This window comes from Bombina bombina, chromosome 4, assembly GCF_027579735.1.
Source record: "Bombina bombina isolate aBomBom1 chromosome 4, aBomBom1.pri, whole genome shotgun sequence".
NCBI classification, from domain to species: domain Eukaryota; kingdom Metazoa; phylum Chordata; class Amphibia; order Anura; family Bombinatoridae; genus Bombina; species Bombina bombina.
In genome coordinates, this window is record NC_069502.1 from 243,408,442 (window position 1) to 243,429,745 (window position 21,304).

The 21,304-nt window shown below is 36.5% G+C and overlaps 1 protein-coding gene across 1 annotated transcript in view; it reads right to left on the reverse strand.

The window, feature by feature from the left end:
• Positions 1 to 1,640: 1,640 nt before the first annotated feature.
• Positions 1,641 to 21,304, reverse strand: part of LOC128655331 (G-protein coupled receptor 35) — a 95,700-nt gene continuing 76,036 nt past the window's right edge. The window contains exon 2 of the mRNA XM_053708982.1: positions 1,641 to 2,870. Within this exon, the coding sequence (XP_053564957.1) occupies positions 1,936 to 2,870 (935 nt within the window). The 3' untranslated portion in view covers positions 1,641 to 1,935. The remainder of the gene's footprint in view (positions 2,871 to 21,304) is intronic.

Below are 21,304 nucleotides of genomic sequence, written 5' to 3' on the forward strand. Positions count from 1 at the left end.
AGGAAAGGGAGTGTGCCCCCCGAAACATGACATTGATTAACCTTACAATATAAAGGAACAGCGAGTGCCTCATCTTATTCTTTATTTAAACCTGGTGGCACCCTGGTGGATGTGGTATTAGGTGAGAGTGCACTTTTTCTGATCTTTGTGTATATATATATATATATATATATATATATATATATATATATATATATATATATATATATATATATATATATTTCCTGAGACTGATTTCTACCTGTCCTTAACTGGCCACAGGTCACACACATATATATATAATCAAAAAGAATATTTTCTTCTAAGTGAAAAACCTAGGTATTTGAGGTATTTTCAGAAAGAGCATGCAGTTTTAAGACACTTTCCAATTTACTTCCATTATCACATTTTGCACAGTCTTTTTATATTCACACTTTCTGGGGAACAAGATCCTTCTGAACATGTGCACAAGCTCACAGGGTATACGTATACTAGTCTGTGATTAGATGATGTCTGTCACATGATACAGGGGGCCGGAAAATGAGAGAAAAAATTAATGTGTTGGGAAAAAATCTACTGCTTATTTGATTAGGTGTTATTGCATTGTTTTTTATTATGCAATTCTACTGTATTGAGTGGTCCTTTAATGCATCCTTCAACTTTAGTGCAGCTGTCCTAGAGTACCTTCAGTTTTGCGTACGAGTGAAACTCAGAAGAGGCTTTTGTAGTGTACCCCATAAAAGTCTATGCGTAAATGGGGTTAGGATTGCTGAGCTGTCTGACCTCTAGATGTTAGCTCACCTGAGATTTTCATTTATTTTTATTTTTATTTCAACTTGTAATTAGACATGTGTATGGGATAAAAATTTGTTCCGGTTCGTTTCGGACCGATTCGGATATAATCAAATTTTGTTTTTGTATCGATTCAAATTCGGATACATTTGAATGCATTCGTTTCAGATTCATTCGGATATGAATAAATTCCGATGTATTTGGTTCGGATTCGATTAGTAAATTCAGAAGTTCGGTATGTGTTAGGTGGGATGTGCTGTGAATTAGACTAGTATTATGTACTGTAATTAGGTGTAACCCATAGCAGAGTGATATAACCTAATATACTGTACAATACTAGTGTAATTGTGATTAGTCCATGGCCATCCGAATGTAACAAATAAATCCGAACTAATTCGGATTTATTTGTTAGTTTCTTTGCTACGGTAATTCGGAAATTCAAATTGATCCAAAGCTCCCAATTTGACAAATTTGTCCGAATTTCAATTCGGACCAAAACTAAACACACATGTCTACTTGTAATATTTATTTTACTTGAGCGAAGTTAGTAAAATTTTGCGCTGCACTTGTAATCCAGCCCTTAGTGTTTAATGTCTTTTTTAGTTTCAGCTTCTTTGCCCAACTATTATACTTAGTAAAAAAACACAAATGTAGCTCTCCAAAAAGTTTACATGTTTATTCCAGACACTTTATATAATGTGTCAGAAATATCAATAAATTAATTTGTACAATTTTCTTTTTTCATGCTCTAGTCCTCTTTTTAACCAGGGACACTAGTAATTGTATATTTACCATATAAAGAAAACTGCAAATATACAATGTCTCAGAGTCATATAAAATAGATTCACCCAAAAGCTTCTCCCAGGAGGTGGAAGGCCTGAACAAATGCAGTGAAGAAATTCATTGAGGTTTTGAAACTGCATTCTGGTAAACAATGATGTTTTTTGTTTTCTTGGTTGGTTTGTTTAGCATGATCATTAAAACTGTGCAATATAGAATCTGTTTTCTTTTCTGAACTCAGCAGTCTTCTTTGCATTCAAACAAGAGAACGTCAAGAACTGGAATATTATTAAATATAAAGCAACATTAATACATCCAACAACGATATCCAGTTGCATACAGTTTATGTCATTTCACAAGGAGCAGTAGGGGGCACTTCCCAACCTACATATGTGTCTCTTGAGTTTGTTCCTTTAAAGGATTTGTGATACTGACTTGTTTTGAATTTGATAGTTTTCCAGAGAATTCTGTTGCTACCAAATAATAATAGATTGCATCAAGGCAACAGTTCAGATCTGCAACAGGTTGAACAGCATATACAAAGTCATTAATATTCTTTATGTGTGTACAATCTAATTTTAAGTACTCTATGACAAATCTTGCAACATTTCCAATTTGGAGAGGCAGAAAACACACAATAAAAACTATCAAATTGGTCAACACTAAGTATATGGATTTTTTAATGCACTGTTGTTCGTACACAGTGGTTGTGCTTTTTTTCTTTAGGGTCCTGATGATTTCCACTGAGCAGAAAATCACTATGGGCAGAGGGATGTAAAATCCCAGGATACTTAAGTACAGGCTTCTCTTTAGGGGTCTTTTAATGACTTTCTGAAAGCAGAAACCTGGCACAAATTCTAAATCTCCTGAATAGACTATACCAAATTGTGAGGCACAAAGCAGCAACCACACAATTCCACAAGCCACTGCAGCCTTTGTAGGAGAACGCAGAATTCTCGATTTTAGCGGAAATTTTATGGCCAGGTATCTGTCAACTGAGATTAATGTGATGATGGCTATGCTTGAGTACAAGTTCAGGAAGTATGAAAAGAGCACTGTTTGGCATATAGACTGGCCATAACCATATTTGTTTATAAGGAAGAAAATGCGAAAGGGAATGGTGAAGAGCAAGCAAAAGTCACTAAGTAATAGGCTCATTATGAACACTCTTGTCTCTGTGTAAGTCTTCATCTTGAAGTAAAAAACCGAGATGCCAGTAGAATTAAATATTGTTCCAAAAAGTAAAATGAATAAGAAAATAATAAGGTGGAAAAGATCGAGAGTGTTGTTCCTCCCCATCATAATGTCGCTGCAACTGTCTGTAACAAAACAGAGATATGTTAAAGGGTCATGAAACACAACATTTTTCTTACATGATTTAGGTAGAATATACAATTATAAACAACTTTCCTGTCTACTTCTATTATCAAATTTGCTTCTTTCTTTTGGTATGCTTTGTGGAAAGAGCAGCAATGCGCTACTGGTGTCCAACTGAACACATGGGTGAGGCAATGACAATCAGTATATTTATATATGCAGCCACCAATCAGCAGCTAGAATCTAGGTTCTTTGCTGCGCCTGCGCTTTCCTAGATAAACTTTTCAGCAAAGGATAACAAGAGAAGGAAGCAAATTAAATACTAGAAGTATATTGGAAAGTTGTCTGAAAGTGTATGCTTTGTGTAAATCATGAATATCTAATTATGAATTTACTGGAATTTTAATAATTCCAACAAAATAAGATGATAGTTTAATTCATTGATCTTATAGACAATAAATACTATTAATAATGAGCAGTAAATATGAAAAAGTCCAAGGGGTAGATTTATCATAGTGCGAACGGACATGATACGTTGTAGCGTATCATGTCCACTGCACATCAATAAATGCTGACAGCATACACTGTCAGCATTTATCATTGCGCCAGCAGTTCTTGTGAACTGCTGGTGCAATGCCGCCCCCTGTGGATTCACGGCCAATCAGCCGCTAGCAGGGGGTGTCAATCAGCCCGATCGTAACCCTGATCGTAACATTCTGAGTGTTCTAGATGCATAGCTCTTTTTTTGTTTTTATTAAACCACATTCAAGCAAGTATGTTTTGTGCATATGTTAGAGTGTATTATTTGTTTTTTTCTTTATTTTATTTATTGATATATATTTTTTTAGTAATGCTTTGAAGAAATGTTTGTGGTGCTGATCCCTTTGACATTGGCACTCATTATATGCATTGGGACCACATGCCAAAGGTGCTCTATTGGATTGAGATCTGGTGACTGTGGAGGCCATTGGAGTACAGTGAACTCATTGTCATGTTCAAGAAACCAGGTTGAGATGATTTGAGCTTGATGATATGATGCATTATCCTGCAGGAAGTAGCCATCAGAAGATGGGTACACTGTAGTCATAAAGGGATGGACATGGTCAGCATCAATACTCAGGTAGGCTGTGGCATTTAAACAATGCCCAAAGTGTGCCAAGAAAATATCCCCCACACCATTACACCACCACTACCAGCCTGAACCGTTGATTCAATTTTGGTGAGCCTGTGTGAATTATAGCCTCAGTTTCCTGTTCTTAGCTGACAGGAGTGGCAACCGGTGTGGTCTTCTACTACTGTAGGTTTGACGTGTTGTGCATCCAGAGATGGTATTCTGTATACCTAGGTTGTAATGAGTGGTTATTTGAGTTACTGTTGCCTTTCTATCATCTCAAACCAGTATGCCCATTCTCCTCTGACCTCTGACATCAACAAGGCATTGTCGTCCACACAACTGCCACTCACTGGAAATGTATTCTTTTTTAGACCATTCTCTGTAAATTCTAGAAATGGTTGTGCATGAAAATCCTAGTAGATAGTTTTTGAAATACTGTCTGGCACCCTCAACCATGCCACATTCAATGTTGCTTAAATCCCTTTTCTTCCCCATTCTGATGCTCAGTTTAAACTTCAGCAAGTCGTCTTCATCATGTCTAGATGCCTAAATGCATTGAGTTGCTGCCACGTGATTGACTGATTAGCAATTTGTGTTACCAAGCAATTGAACAGGTGTCCTAATAAAGTGGCTGGGGAGTGTGTATATATATATATATATATATATAAAATTTATTTTTTTCACAAAAAAGATCGGAAATTACTTAAAAGTAACTTCCAAAGACTATCTTCACCTGCATTGGTAATGTCAATTAATTAAGAACCCCAGTAGAGGGTCACCCCCTGTCCAAAACCACAGAGAGAGATTAATTTTTTTTTTTTTTTGAGTTTCAAAGTTTATTAATATCAAACGGTTTACAATAAAAGAAATGTTGTAATAGGGACCAGGTCCCAAATAGAGTACAGATTTTCAAATGGGAATATATTGGATAAGTCCACAAGTAGGCATTCTGTTTCTCTATCTAGTACCGTTTCATTTAAATGTTTATCTATTGAAACAATAAAAACACATTTTACATATCACTATAACAGCAGTTAAACTTAATCAAACAATTAAACTGGTTACTCATACTTAACATTGTATTCGTGGGATCAGCTAAAGAAGGTGTATCTACCAAAGAAATTATTTTAGTAACGCCTTTTAATAAAATGCCTATTATATTACATATTATATTGCAGGCCACTTCAACTAGTAACTGTCTCAGCTTCGGTTCCAGCCGCCAGGTCAGTGGACGGTATATTATTCAGTGATCGTCTAGGAAGGGAAGTGTGTAATGAGTCCTCCCATATAAAAGCTAAATCATGGGCAAAGGCAAGTCTTTGTTGTTTAAGGAAGCCAAATTCTTCTAGAGATAATAATTCACTAACTTTTTCTTTCCATGATAGGACTGTTATTAACTCTTGAGTCTTCCATTTTAGCGCTATTAATGTCTTAGCTCCATTTAGTCCCACCTGCAGTAAATGTCATCTGAGTCTACAAGGAAAGTCGGGTGCTTTATTTAGTAAAACTATAATGGGTGTGAGGACAAAGTCATTAGTAAGAATTTTTCGGAAGTGTGACTCTATGTAGTCCCACAATTGCCTCAATTTTTGGCACTCCCACCACATATGTAGGTAACTCCCTCGAACTCCGCACCCTCTCCAACAGTGCATAATGGCTGTAGGATATATAGAATGGATGCATGTGGGGGTTAAATACCATCTTAAAATAATTTTAAAATTTAGCTCTAGTATCTTGGGAGAAGTTGATGACATTTTTGTATTGCGAAACATTTGTTCCCATTCTTCTTCTGAAAATGTGACATTTAGGTCTCCCTGCCATTTTGTGGTGGATAGATCAATTTTTAACAAAATTTATTCCTGAGTATTCCTATGTGGGTACTTCAGAGATAAACAACTACAGAATATGTAAATAAATCAAATACATAACCTTTAAAAAAATAATACTTAATTTGTCAAATAAATTAATAATAATAAAATAAAGAAAATGATAGCAAGGTGTCCATACTGTCTAAGTGACCGATCACTAAAAAATTAATAATAACCTCCCGGAAGTTAAAAAGAAGAAAGTTAGTTATAACTAACTTTCCTCTTTTTTACTCCCGGGAGGTTATTATTATTTATTAAGTATCATTTTTTTAAAGGTTATGTACTTGATTTATTTACATATTCTGTAGTTGTTTATCTCTGAAGTACCCACATAGGAATCCTCAGGAATACATTTTGTTAAAAATGGATCTCTCTCTGTGGTTTTGGACAGGGGGTGACCCTCTACTGGGGTTCTTAATTAATTGACATTACCAGTGCAGGTGAAGATAGTCTTTGGAATTTCCAATCTCCTTTGTGAAAATATTTTCAATTTTCTCCTATCTGACTGCACCACCATTCTGGAGATTTGTAAAAACAGAGTGGTGTTGGTATATATTTTTTAATTTTAGAGGTTGGTGCTGTTAGTTTTTTCATATGAGTTATACATATTTATAGTTATAGATATTAATATGAGTATGTATACATGTGTACATGTGTATTTATGTTTTTATTTGTGTAAAAATGTATTTGCACACATACATTAATATAAACATATATAAATATAAATACACATGTATATACAGGGGACAGCTATGGGGGCCAAATTTGCCCCATCCTACGCCAACCTCTTTATGGGGTGGTGGGAGCTGTCCCATGTCTTTGGAGATGGAAATCAGTTAAAGCCTTATATTTCTATGTATAAAAGATACATTGATGATTTGATTTTTGTGTGGTCTGGACCTGCAGAAGAGGCCAAAGCCTTTGTAAATTACTTAAATCTTAATGATTGTAATCTTAAATTTACATACTCTTGGGAACCTAATACCATTCCATATCTTGACCTTCAACTGACAGGTGACTCTGATAAATGTAAGGTTATTACTAGCCTATATAGAAAACCGATAAGCTCAAACACTTTACTCCATGCTAAAAGTTTACATCCTAAACATTGTAGATATGGTATTGTGAAAGGACAATTTATTTGCATAAAATGTAACTATTCTGATATGACTGAATTTATCAAGGAAAGTGAAGACTTGAATCTTCATCTATCCCAACAAGGGTATCCCATTAATACAATTCTTAGAGCTTATGACGCTGTCAAGGATATGGACAGACAACATCTCTTGCATTTCACTAAACCAAAATTGCTCCCCCAAAAAAGATAGCCAGGTTTCATTTATTACTATGTTTTCCTCTGAGTACAATGCAGTATGTAAAATTATCAAAAAGAACCTGCCTATATTGTTAGGAGATGAGGGACTTGCCCCTTTAATAAGTAGAGGTTGCAGATTTGTGGGCCGCAGAAATAAAACATTGGGCAATATTCTAGCTCCCTCCATGACCTGGTGTAGGATTAGTAAACCTAGCTCTTGGTTAACGTCAAAAGGCCATTACAGATGTGTTAGCAGTACCTGTATATCGTGTTACCATACATTTATATGTAAATTCTTTCTATCACATGTAACTCAAAAAGTCTATACCCTAGATAATTGTACTAATTGTCGTAGTAAATTTACTATCTATCTAGCTCGGTGTAATGAGTGTAATATGCAGTACGTGGGACGCACCACTAGAGAGACCCGCAAACGCATACATGAACATTTGAATGATATAGACAATTCTAAACACTGCTCAGCTTTGACATCCCACTTTATAAATTAACATCTTAGCTTAACTAATCATTTTAGGTGGTCTATTATTGATACCATTCAGAGACCCCCAAGAGGTGGTGATATTCATCACGTACTTGCCAAAAGAGAGGCTTTCTGGATATTTATCCTCCAAACTCGTGTCCCACATGGTTTCAACATTGAGACAGACATTATAAATTATTGGTGTTGATATTTCTTACATGAGCCATCATAGATATTTTTGACTATAGGCTTTGCATTAACCAATATGTCTTATTATGACCCCATCTATATATTTAAATTAACTGTTTTTATTTCCATATTTACACTACCTGTCTTTTATAGGTATATTTACTAAGTATAACATGTATATTATGATATTGATGACCTGTAATTTCTGTTATATTGTTTATTCATTTTAGTGTTTTCCATCTTGTTAAATTCTTTCTGTTACAGAACTAAGCACATGTTACTATATCCCTGTATCTTTAAATGTTGTAAATTCCTGTTTGCCAATTATCCTATTAGGCTCTACATGTGGGTATAAATTTCTAGGCAGGTACTTGCTACAGCATTCAAAACACGTAAGACGTGCTGCTCTTACCTGCTGTTGCTTTTATCCTGATGATTTGATGCTTTTGAATAAATGGAACTCTGTTCATCCCTGTGCCCACTTTGTCGTTTTTTCTGATACACATATATATACCCATATATACAAATGTTTTCGCTTTTGATAGATATATATATATATATATATATATATATATATATATATATATATATATATATATATATATATATAAGATTATCAGTGAAACGCATTACATGGAGTGTTTATGGGGGTCAAGCGTTGCTATATACCAACTGTAAGAACACTTACACTTTAACACCTGTGCAACTTTGAATTGTCACTTTATATATGGGTAGCTGAATAAACATAACAGCCTATGGATGTGTCATTGTTGTTTCTTACACAATATATACAATACTGTGTAAAATAATTAGGCCACCATTATATTTGTTGTTTTAGCAATGGTATAATGACCATATATAATTATTTATCAGTCTCTTTATTAGAATACAACCAGAAAATACAGTATATTTGTATGCAGTATTAAAAAAAAAAAAGCAGAACCCCCCCAGAAAAAAAATCTTCTATAGGCTAAAATGGCAAGTATTTAGTATGACCTCCCCTTACACTTGAGCAAAAGCAGGAACCTGGCTCTTGTAAACCTAAATTGAACCCTAATTAATGTCATTGCTAACACCTGTATTTGTCCTACTATTTTATATTAAAATATCCCCTGTGAAAAAAGGTCTATTGCACCAGGTGTGTGCAAGACATGCTTGAGCATTACATACACATGTGGTTTGAGTTGAATTCATTGGAAGTTTGCTAATAAGACCATCTTTCAATTTACATCATTCTATTCAAAATGCTAATGATCACAGAATTTGACAGACATAAAATCATACTTTTGCATCAGCAAGGCAACTCTTAAAGGGAAATCAGCAAACAAACTGGATACTCAGGATGTGGTATTCAAGCTGTTATAAAGCAATTTGAAGAATCAGGAGAGGTCAATGACTAAAAAGGACTGGAAGGCCAAGAAAACTTTCAAAATCTTATGAGAAAAAAACTTGATCAGGAATGGTCTTTGTTGAAGGGTAGCAGCCAATAAACAACTTTTTCTGAATGGGAAGAGGCTTAAAAGGCTAAGATATGCTATAGCTCACAAAGATTGGAATGAAGATCAGTGGAAAAGAGTATTATGGAGTGACAAACTCAAGTTTGAAATGTTTGGGTTTAATCATCGACAATATGTGAGAAGAGTTGTAGAGCGATGGAAGAACGAGTGTCTGTCTTGGTTTGGGGTGTCTGTCTTGGTTTGGGGTTGCATTTCTGCCAGTGGTGTTAGCGATATTGTCTGAACTGACAGTCAGGTTTTAATTCATCCTGCATTCCTTATGGAAAGCGCCTGATTGGGAATTTTTCAGCATGATAACGATCCCAAGCACACGGCTAATGCAGTGAATTCATATTTGGAGAGAAAAACAGCTGATAAAACACTGACAGTCATGGACTGGCCTCCACAGAATCCAGACTTGAGTATTATTGAGGCAGTATTGGATCACCTGGATAGAGAAAGAAATAAAAGGCAACCTGAATCTAAAGAAGAACTCTGGGAAGTGCCAAAAGAAGTCTGGTATAATACACCAGAAGATTACTTCAGAAAACTTCTGGACAGTCTCCCTAAAAGAGTTCAAGATGTGCTTAGTGCCAAGTGAGGTCACAGTAAATACTGACTTTTGCCTGAAGAATTAATTTTGTTCTGAAAATTGTGTATTTTTTTTTTACATATTTTGTTTACATATTTCTTGTAATTTTTGTTTGTATCTTAATAAAGAGGCTGAAAAATAAATATGGATAGTCATAAGAACTTTGCTAAAACAAGAAATCTAATGGTGGCCTACGACTTTTGCACAGTACTGTATTGAAATATAAATCTATATCTATATAGCGCAGCACTTGTAATCTAGCCCAATGTGCTTTCAGTTCAGTACTTTTTATCAGGATTAAAACTGGAAATCCCACCAAAGCTGACATATACAACGCACCTCTTAAGGTTTCATTGCAGTTCTTTTGAATTAACCAGTTTGTACAGTGTGTATAAAATATAAATTCCATGTGAATGTAGGCATGACGGGTATACTGAGCAATGTGGGCATGTTTGCTCAATAATTACACTGACACAATGTTTTAAAAGTATTTTTTTCCCCAAAATTTCTAATTAGTGATTAGATAATCATTCTAGTTTGGCAAGCTATACATCTGAAATCTATCTATATACATCTAAAAAAATTTAGAAGCAGCTGCATATTATCTCACCTTCTAAAACTAGATTTTAACAGTTCTCACCATGTAAATTGTAAATTGCTCCATCATAATTAAGTTGCCTCTTCAGACAGGGATTTCAAATGGGGTTGCACCTTCATGAGAAGGATTAGAAACGGGATTGTGCCTTCATGAGAAGGATTAGAAATGGGATAGCGCCTTCATTACCAGGTTAGAAACAGATTTGCGTATTCATAAACAGAATTAGAAACGAGATTGCTCCTTCATGAGCAGGAATAGAAATGGTATTGCTCATCCATAAACAGGATTACAAACAAAATAGCACCTTCATGACCAATATTTCAAAAGGCCTTCATGAACAGGATTAGAAATAGGATTGTGCCTTCATGAGCAGGATTAGAAACAGGATAGGGCCTTCATGAGCAAGATTTGAAATGGGATTGTGCCTTCATAACCAGGATTAGAAACAGGATTTTGCCTTCATGAGCAGGAGTAGAAATGGGATAGCGCCTTCGAGACCAGGATTAGAAACAGGATTGTGCCTTCATGAGCAGGAGTAGAAATGGGATAGTGCCTTCATGACCAGGATTAGAAACAGGATTGTGCCTTCATGAGCGGGAGTAAAAATGGGATAGTGCCTTCATGACCAGGATTTGAAACGGGATTGTGCCTTCATGACCAGGAATAGAAATGGGATTGCGCCTTGATGAGCAGGATTAGAAATGGGATAGCACCTTCATGACCAGGATTAGAAATGGGATTGCTCCTTGGTGACCGAAATTTTATTAATGGAGCTACAAAAGATGGAAAACTGTGAAGTTTTGTCTTTGCAGTTACAAAGACACAATAAAGGTCACAAAGGCATTGCTCATTTTGAAATCCTGGTCACCAAGATACCATTCCATTTGAAATCTCATTTATAATATGACTGTACTGTAACTGACAATTACGACAATGCAGTTGTGAATTAGAAACAAATGTTTTACAGAATATGAATGCAGCACACCATTTCTAGATGTTGGGGTCTGGATTTCTGTTTTCTCACTTTTCCAGCAGATCCTGTTGGATATCACATATTAAATAAATATACAAATTTATAGATACATACCTAAATGTGTGTAAATGTATTTACACATATGTAAATTGTTACAATTTACATACAAGTCAAAATTAAAGGGACAGTGTACTGTAAAATGGTTTCCACCATAATGTGTTTTCAATTACTTTTTATAGTTTCTGCAGCATTTAAAATGTATGAGAAATTGTAGCTGTTTCTGGTAATTGAAACTACAACCCAATCACATGACTTGAATTCCTGGGAGAGCAATCCTTTTTCAATATGTTTACTGAAAATCCTCCTCATAAGGGGCGCGATCCGATATGCAGCGCAGTTTGCGGTGCAAGCGAGAGAACCCCCGCCGCCCACAGTTTCAGCTCGCAACTCAAGCTATCCTATATACGGCGCCGTCAGATGCTAAAGTGCCGTAAGTCGGATAAACCAGCGATGTCCAGAAATCTGCATAAGTACAAATTTCTGGAGTCGCCAGTGACTTACGGCACTTTAGAAACTGCCGGCGCCTACAAAACCTGACTAAAGTATGAAATCACCCGCACTGTCTAACACTCCTCCCAAACATAGCCCGACACTTCTAACCCTCTATCCGCTATCCCCCCTCACTATTCTAACAATAAAAAATGTATTAACCCCTAAACCGCCGCTCCCGGACCCCGCCGCCACCTAATAAAGTTATTAACCCCTAAACCGCCGCTCCCGGACCCCGCCGCCAGCTATATTAAATCTATAACCCCCTAATGTGAGCCCCTACCCTGCCGCCATCTACCTTACCTACCACCTAAAGTGAGCCCCTACCCCGCCGCCATCTATTTTAAAATTATTAACCCCTAATTTAATCCCCCTACCCCGCCGCCACCTATATTAAATTATTCAACCCCTAATCTAATCCCCCTACCCCGCCGCCAGCTATATTAAATTATTTAACCCCTAAAATACTAAACTATCCCTACCACTAAACCTAAGTCTAACCCTACAAATAGCCCTGAAAAGGGCTTTTTGCGTGGCATTAACCCAAAGTAAACTGCTCTATTGCCAGCCCTTAAAAGGGCTTTTTGCGGGGCATGCCCCAAAGAAAACAGCTCTTTTACCAGCCCTTAAAAGGTTTTTTGGCGGGGCTTTGTCACAAAGTAAACTGCTCTTTTGCATCTAATCTAAATCCCCCTACACCGCCGCCACCTATAATAAATGTATTAACCCCTAATCTAATCCCCCTACACCACCGCCAGCTATATTAACTATATTAACCCTAATTATATTTGCGGGCAACACTGCATATCGGATCGGGCCCCTTATCTTTATCTCTCACTGTATACACAGTGAGACCAATACATAGAGAGAACAATAGAAAATGTGCATTTTAATAACTCTCTGTCCCGCACCCCACTGGAGAATGATTTCTTCAAAAGCATCTTGTTGACATAACTTTTCTATAGCCAGCGACTTAAAGGATTAGTAAAGTCAGTTTCAAACTGGCATTACAAAACACATGGATTTTTTAAATATGAAATAATATCAATTTTAACTTTTCTTCAAAGATATTTTTTTATTGAAGTTATACGATAAAGAACAACATACGATGATGGCCTTTCAACAGTAAAGACACAAAAATCAATCGTCAATAAACATTGTCAAATGAAAAGAAATAAGAAAAGATAAAGACGAAGAGGAAGTTCAACATTGCATGACAGTAGCTAGGCTTCTCAAACCTCTATTTTTTTTTGGATAAATTAGCATAACTGGCTGACTATTTAGGAGGCCACTCATGAGCCCATTGGCCACTAGAAAATGAGGGATCATATGGTTGCCAGATCTGCGGCCTCTTTTGAGCCTAAGAATAGCATATAACAATCAGCGGGTAAGCACCGCTTGGAAAATCAATTATATGCATACTAATTTAGGGGAGGGAGAGGGGTGTTAGCAATTGACAGTAGAATAACTAATAAAAGTTGTGGTCACTAAAGGATCCATCTACACTAGTGGTGTTGAGAGCACAGTTGTGCGAGTGCTCTCCAGTTGCTCATATGTGTATATATATATATATATATATATAAATAACAATCCTATAATAATATTTAATAAGGTGTTTTACTGTGTATTGACTATATATTTAACATTCCAATGTTCTTCACAGGAAAATTTATTTTTATTATTAATTATATATTGAGATATATATATATATATATATATATATATATTCCTATAGATATATAGGTATAGATATATATATATAGAAATATTTATTAATTTAATAATGAAAATTTAAAAAAATTGCATGTGAAGAAAATTGGAATGTAAAATACCGGGTTTTGCAGTTTAGGATTAATACGGTATCTAGTTAGCACACATGTAGAATGAGTTATTCTAATATCTTTAACAATATTTTGCCAGTGGCGTTACTAGGGTTAGTGTCACCCGGTGCGGTAAGTTATGGTGACACCCCCACCCCCCAGTAATGTTTTTTTTTTACTGCAAGAAGAGGATTTCATAGAAAAGGCAAACTTCTCCAATGGATAGAAAGCAGACACAGGCACACACACATACAAACACTCAGACACACTTAAAAACACACTCAGATGCACACACAAACACTCGGAAACACACTCACACACACACACACAAACACTCAGACACACGCAAAAACTTAGACACACACACACTCAAAAACACTTAGGCACACACACAAACACTTAGACACACACACACACAAACACTCAGGCACACACACAAAAACACTAAGACACACACACACAAAAACACTCAGACACACACACACAAAAACACTCAGACACACACACACAAAAAACTCAGACACACACACAAAAACTCAGACACACACACATACAAAATATGTAAACTGCACTGCATTAATTATAAAGCTCATTCTATAGCTGCTCACTGGCTCAGCAGAGCATCAAATGAAAGATAAATCACTAAAGAAAAGCTTTAGGCACGCAAACTATGAAAATTCTGCTCTCTGACTCTGTTCCAAGTCTGTCAGTGCACAGCCCCGGGCCGCGTGCCTACTGCTTCTTATGGCCAATCACCTCTGCACTCTGCCCACCCCCAGACCCTGCCCACCCTCCCCTCCTACCTCTTCAGTGTGCACTTAGTGTACCATAACCATACCGGCCTGGTGGGCATCATACGTGGCTCCTTCACTTTAGAGACAGTGTCAGACAGTCATGCGGTCAGGTTCCAGGCATCCCCCTCACTATTTCTCGGTTCCCATTTAGAGAGACAGCACAGCAGTGAGTGACTCCACTGCTCCACAGGTCACTGAGCAGTGAGCACAGATAGGCAGGCAGGTTTAGGCTAGCAGCGCAACTTTGCAAGCCCCATGGCATGCCCACAACATTCATAGTGAAATTGGGCAGGGGAGAAGCAAAGTACAAACAAGCAAAAGCAGCCAGGAAAACTATTTGTGGAAATTGCAGCGCGGGCTCAAGGGGCAAAAAAAATAAGTGTGTGTACAACTTCCCCACTCCCACTAATGTTCACAACTGCTGGCCCCTCTAATAAAAAAAATCTATGCATCTCTACATTGTATTTCTTTGAATTTCAATAAAATTTCAACAACAAAAAAAATTAAAAAAAACAAAAACCTCTGGCTGGTGGTGTCACCCCCTGGAGGGTGTTACCTGAGTGTGGTCCGCACCCCCCTAGTAACGCCACTGTATTTAGCAGACATTTAACATTGATTACTTGTATTGTTATAATAGCTCAATTTTTTTTTATAAATCATTAGATTGATAAAAAAATGCCCCACGATTCAGTTATTAAAGAAACATGTTATCATGTTATGATGAGTGATAAAGAATATGGATTAAACAACTTCTGGAAAGTATGAAATATTAATTAATCAGGTTTGGAAATAATCTAAGACAAATAATATTAATATGTCAATTGTAAGGAAAGAAAAGGAGAAAAAATGGAAGAGAAAGGAGAGAAGGGAAAGGGGAGGAAGAAAAGAAAGAGTAAGTCTTTCTGTTTAATAATCTGATATTATAACAACAAATATTTGCACTATGTTTCTTATATTTGTAAGTCTTATAATTGTAAAAAGAGGATCTCCTTCTTTTTTGTATTGCTGAATGTAACTTGTTTTTAACTATATAGCACCAGATTACAAGTGGCGCAATAACAGTTACACACAAGCGAAAAGAGGTTTATGGCGTCTGTTTGTGCACTTTGGGTTAGCTTGTGAGCGAAAATGTTTTACTTTTAACTTGTAACTTGCAGTTAGCGCAAAAGCAGGACCGTTAAATAGTGCTCTACTTGTAATCTGGCCATACTGATTAATAAAAAAACAATATTAAGAAAATGTTAATACACGTAGCCCTCAGTTTACGCCGGGGTTAGGTTCCAGAAGGAATGGTTGTAAATCTAAACCGTTGTAAATTGAAACCCAGTTTATAATGTAAGTCAATGTCATAAGTAACACCTAATACATTATTTTTAAAGCTTTGAAATGAAGACTTTAAATGCTAAGCAGCATTATAAACCCAATAAAATAATCACACCACACAGAATATATAATTAAACTAAGTTAAATGAACAAAAACATTTGCTAAACAGCATTATAAACCTAATAAAATAATCACACAACACAGACTTCACTTGCATTTTTCAGCAGTTTTTTCTATGCATTCCAATCTGGACTGATTTATAGACAGGAAGATCTTGTATCTGCTCGATAGCTCAGGTCTGATTAAACCGATTAATTTCAGCTTGCTTGGCTTTGCTGCAACACAAACGGACAGCTCCACCTACTGGCTATTGTAATAAATGCACTGCTTCTTAATGCTTTTCAATAGCAGTCACATGACTTAAAAAAAGGTTGTTATTCTGAAACGGTGTAAATTGAACCGTTGTAAACCGAGGGCCACCTGTAATTATAATTAGTAGTAATTATTATAGATACTGTAAAATAAGATTTTTTTTTTAGTACATCTATAATAATTATTTACATTAATTTTACTTTAGTGCAATATTTTAAATAAATAAATATATATAAAACATTTGAAAATTACAAAAGGTTATAAAATATTTGAATTAAAAGAAAATATATGCTTAGAACATTTTATGGATTTTCTCACTCCTTGGTATTCCTCCTGGATAGAAAGGTCAAAGATTGGGACCCATTGTGGATGTTAATAGAGGTTGTGGATATTGGGAGGGTAAGGATAGATGTGTGGATGAGGATTAAGGGAATAGCATGGAGGATGGGAAGGGCAGAAAATCACAAGGGAAGAAAGGGTGGACAGCTGGATGATGGGAGGGAGCAATGACAGATAGAAAAGGGGAAGAAGAAGGGACAGGGTGTTGAGACAAAGTGGATAACCCATCTATTGGGAAAAAAATAAATGAGCAGTAAATAACGTTAATTTGCTTAATCAAAAAATACACAATAAAAAGACAATGTAATAGCACTCTGAATTTTGAATTTCAGTAGATTTTTGTTTCCGATTTTCAAATATTGCTTCTTTTTCCCTGAACACTGTATCATGTGACAGACATCTACCACTTACAGACTCATATACTTCTATTAGGAGCTGGTGCCTCTGAAAGTGTGCATATAAAATATACATTGATAATGGAAGTAAATTGGAAGTTAAAGTTGTTTAAAATTGCATTCTCTATTTGAATAATGAAAGTTTAAAGGGACAGTGCAGTGTGGTGCAGTGTGGTCTCTTATAATCCCTTTATTTTTTTCACCGGGAGACTAATTTGTATTAGCCAATCATGGTGGGCAACCTTAGTTCTATCGATGATGTAATCACACATGCACTCTGAATATGGTTAGTCAAACGCATGCCCAATTGGACGAGGATCTCTTCGCCTAAGTTACTATCTTAGTGACTGCGGTTCTTTCATAGACAGTTCAGCATGTAAACATTAAGCATGTGCTAAGATCTTCAGAAGACCTGGCAAAAGTATTCAAAGATGTCGGTGCGCATGTGTGAGCTTTATAGAACAACTGTGCATGCATTAGGGGTGCTCACTGTGTTAATTATATATTATTATTATATATTATAATTTGAGGACATAGATGGACGATTTACAGATCATGTCACACAGCACTTATTTCTGGGCTGTTTTTGGAGGCTTGACATTAAAGAATAATTTATATGTTTTATACATATTATCGGCTTCATTTTGAAATAAAAGTTGAAATTGAGTCGCACTAAATGAAGCTCCTTAAGTTAAACTACTAATTTGCTAATTGCTAGCACAAACAGTTATCATACTTCTTCAGAGTTGGACACCCTGACTACCTAATCATATGGTGACTATAATGAGATAACCTTGCTCCCTCTGCAAGCTTTGGGAACGGATTTAGCAGAAGGTGAATCAGCCCTGCAGTTCTCATAGCCCTACCTGATATTCCAAAGCAGAGCAGCTATTGATACGAACGCTGAAGTTTGTATTACTCAGACAACCTGCCCTGACAATGGAGGAGATACTAGCACTACTCTCGGGGCTCTCTTCACAGATGCAAACTAACTTTGATGAACTTACAGCTATGTTCAGAACTAGGTCTGCTTGCCAGGATGCATACAAAAACATGAATAAAGATGAACAACTAGCTAGCACTCACTGGACTTTTTAAATTACGTGCCTTTATTTGTGACGTTTCGGGGACCGTATCCACTTCCTCAGACAAGGAAACACAGTGAAATACATTAATTTATAGAAACAAACAGCCAATTAAACAAAAACCCCACCCCCACATCAAAAAACCCGCCAAGTGCTTGTCATAGAGACCACAATAAACAGTCTAGTACACACCCACCAAGCTCACCCAATGGGAGAGCATAGAGACTAAGTGACAACAGACCAAAGAGGTTAAAACCTAAGAATCCTATTGTGGACAACAATGATATACATATTACCTACAGCATATATAAATATATACACACATAATGCAGTAGTTTACAGGCTGGTACATCCGTACCAAAATCACATCTAGTAACGGAAATTTCAGCTAAATCCTCCTACTCATATACCAAAACAGAGGAACTAATTAGCAGTGTCATTTTTATAACTTAATATAGGAGAGCGAAGCGCAGGATGCTCCATATTACCTTCCCAAATGCAGATCCAGACATGCTTCCAAGCTCAAGCCACACAGTACAACTCCTAACAATGAGAGCCCCATAGTGATACGAAATGGCAGAGAGGTTGAACAGACTGCACAGTGGCAGCGTGCAACCGGAGGAGAAAGCGCACGATACGTCATCACGTATTGTCAGCTTGGAAAACAAACAGACAAACAGCTGATCCGGCCACTCGCACTCGCACGCTGTCACTGTGGCAAAATGAAGGGGAATATAAAAGACAAAAGGGGAATAGTAGTAAAACATAAAAACGGGTGAAACATAAGAGAATATAGAGGAATATAAAAGAAAAATTGAAAAATTAAAAAATAAGGGAAAGATGGAAAAACATAAAAGATAAAAAAGATAAGATAAAAAAGTATAAACACACAAATCAGTTAGCTCCAAAAGACAGACTACAGGAATATATCAGTCAATAGCTAAAAATAAACATGGAAATAGAGATGCACCATAGACTCAGATCTAATAGCATGAAGGCAATAACATCATGGAATCTACACAACCCACAAGCGGTGATAGTATAAAAATACCAAAAGGTAACCACAACAATTACTACACAGATTGCCGCAAAAATTAGACAAATTACAAGAATTGCCAAAAATGGGCTCCCTTAGACTTAAAGGCACACAACAGTACATCCTGACAAGGGTTTAGAATTACATAGAGATTAATGACAAATTTCTCGCGGACTCCCAAAAATTGGATCTACTGGACAAGCTCATTAAAGAAAACAATGCCAATCAAGCATGGAATTTAATCCATGTGGCTGTATAGTGTTCAATCGGTATGTCCATTTTGCTTCAATTTGGAGGAGGATCTTATCACAATCCCCACCTCTTATCAGAGGTGGGACGTGGTCAATTAGGACAAACCGAAGGTCCTTTGGGTTATGACCAGCCTCCAAAAAATGTCTTGCAACAGGTTGTTCAATTTTGTGATTCTTGATTGCAGCTCTGATGGCTGATCGATGATTCGCCATCCTTGTGTGGGCATCATTAGAAGTTTTTCCCACATAAAACTTGGCACAGCTGCAACTCAACAGATAAACAACATACTTCGTTGTACAGGTCAATCGATGATTTATGGTGAACTTTTTTCTTCTTATGCGGGTGACCAAATGTGGCCCCTGGAAGCATAGAATTACAGGTAGTGCATCCTGTACAACGGTAACATCCTAACTTTTTTGGTTGTAGCCAGGTAGTCTCCTGATAACAATGACTGGGATCTGTCTTCATATTGAGATCCCTCAAGCTGGTATTCCTCTTATAGCCAACCATTGGTGGTGCCCAATTAGACAGTGGCAAGTTGGGATTGCCCTGCAAAATGTGCCAATGTTGGAGAAGATTCCTCCCAGTAAGTCTTAAGTCAGGGGAATATTTGGTGACAAAGGTTATACATGAACTGATAAGCTCATCCTTCTTCTGATGTATCAAACCAGACTCCATGCCCTTTTCTATTGCCTGTCTGATGATTCTTGGATGATAACCTCTGTCCACTAACGTTTTACTCATGGCTTTGAGTTGTAGTGATTGATTGTGGCTGTCACTGTTGTTCTTAATGACTCTTGTCAGTTGGGCTTGTGGTATGGCCTGTAGTAGTGCTCCAGGGTGACAACTAGTAGCGTGAAGAAGTGAATTTCTATCGGTAGGTTTATGATAGAGAGTGGTACCTAGTTTGTTACCCACTTTATAAATATGTAGGTCTAGAAAATCGACAAATTCATGATGGTATGTAATTTTAAACTTCACAGGGCTATCCAATTGGTTCAAAGTTGCGAACCATCCAATGAGATCTTGTTCGAACCCTGTCCATAATATGAACAGGTCATCAATATATCTTTTATAGAATGCCACCTCTGTCTTCTGATATACCATCATAGTTGTACGCTCATACTGTTCCATATATATGTTGGCCAGGGATGGGGCCACATTAGAGCCTATGGCTGTACCCATTATTTGTTGATAGAAAGATTTTTCAAAGTGAAAATAGTTGAGGGTAAGGCTCAGATCTAATAACTCTATCAAATAATCAACTTGTGGACCTACATAAGGATATTTATGTAGGGTTTCACGTACACATTTTTTGCCATCCTTGTGTGGTATGATAGCATACAGACTTGTAACATCTGCAGTGACAAGTAACCAATGTTCCTCAATCAATAGTGGTTGCAATATGTATAGCCTTTTGCAGTCAAATACATGGCCACATACCATATTAATATTTATATTATCATTTTTTTAATTAAATACTGTTTATATTAATGTAACAGTATAATTTAATATAATTATGTCGTGTTTGGTGCAACTTTTTTTTTTAGCTCTAACCCTTCATGCAAGGTTTTCAGTTTTGCTAACCCGACACATGTTAAAGGGATAGTCTTGTCATGATTTCATAATTTTTCTTCTTTCCTTTGGTATCTTTATTTGAAAAAGCAAGAATGTAATCTTAGGAGCTGGCCCATTTTTTGTTCAGCACATGGGTAGCACTTGCTGATAGGTAGCTAAATGTAGCCAACAATCAGCAAGCTCTACCCAGGTGCTGAATAAAAAATGGGCCTGCTACTTAGCTTAAATTCCTGCTTTTTCAAATAAAGATACAAAGAGAATGAAGA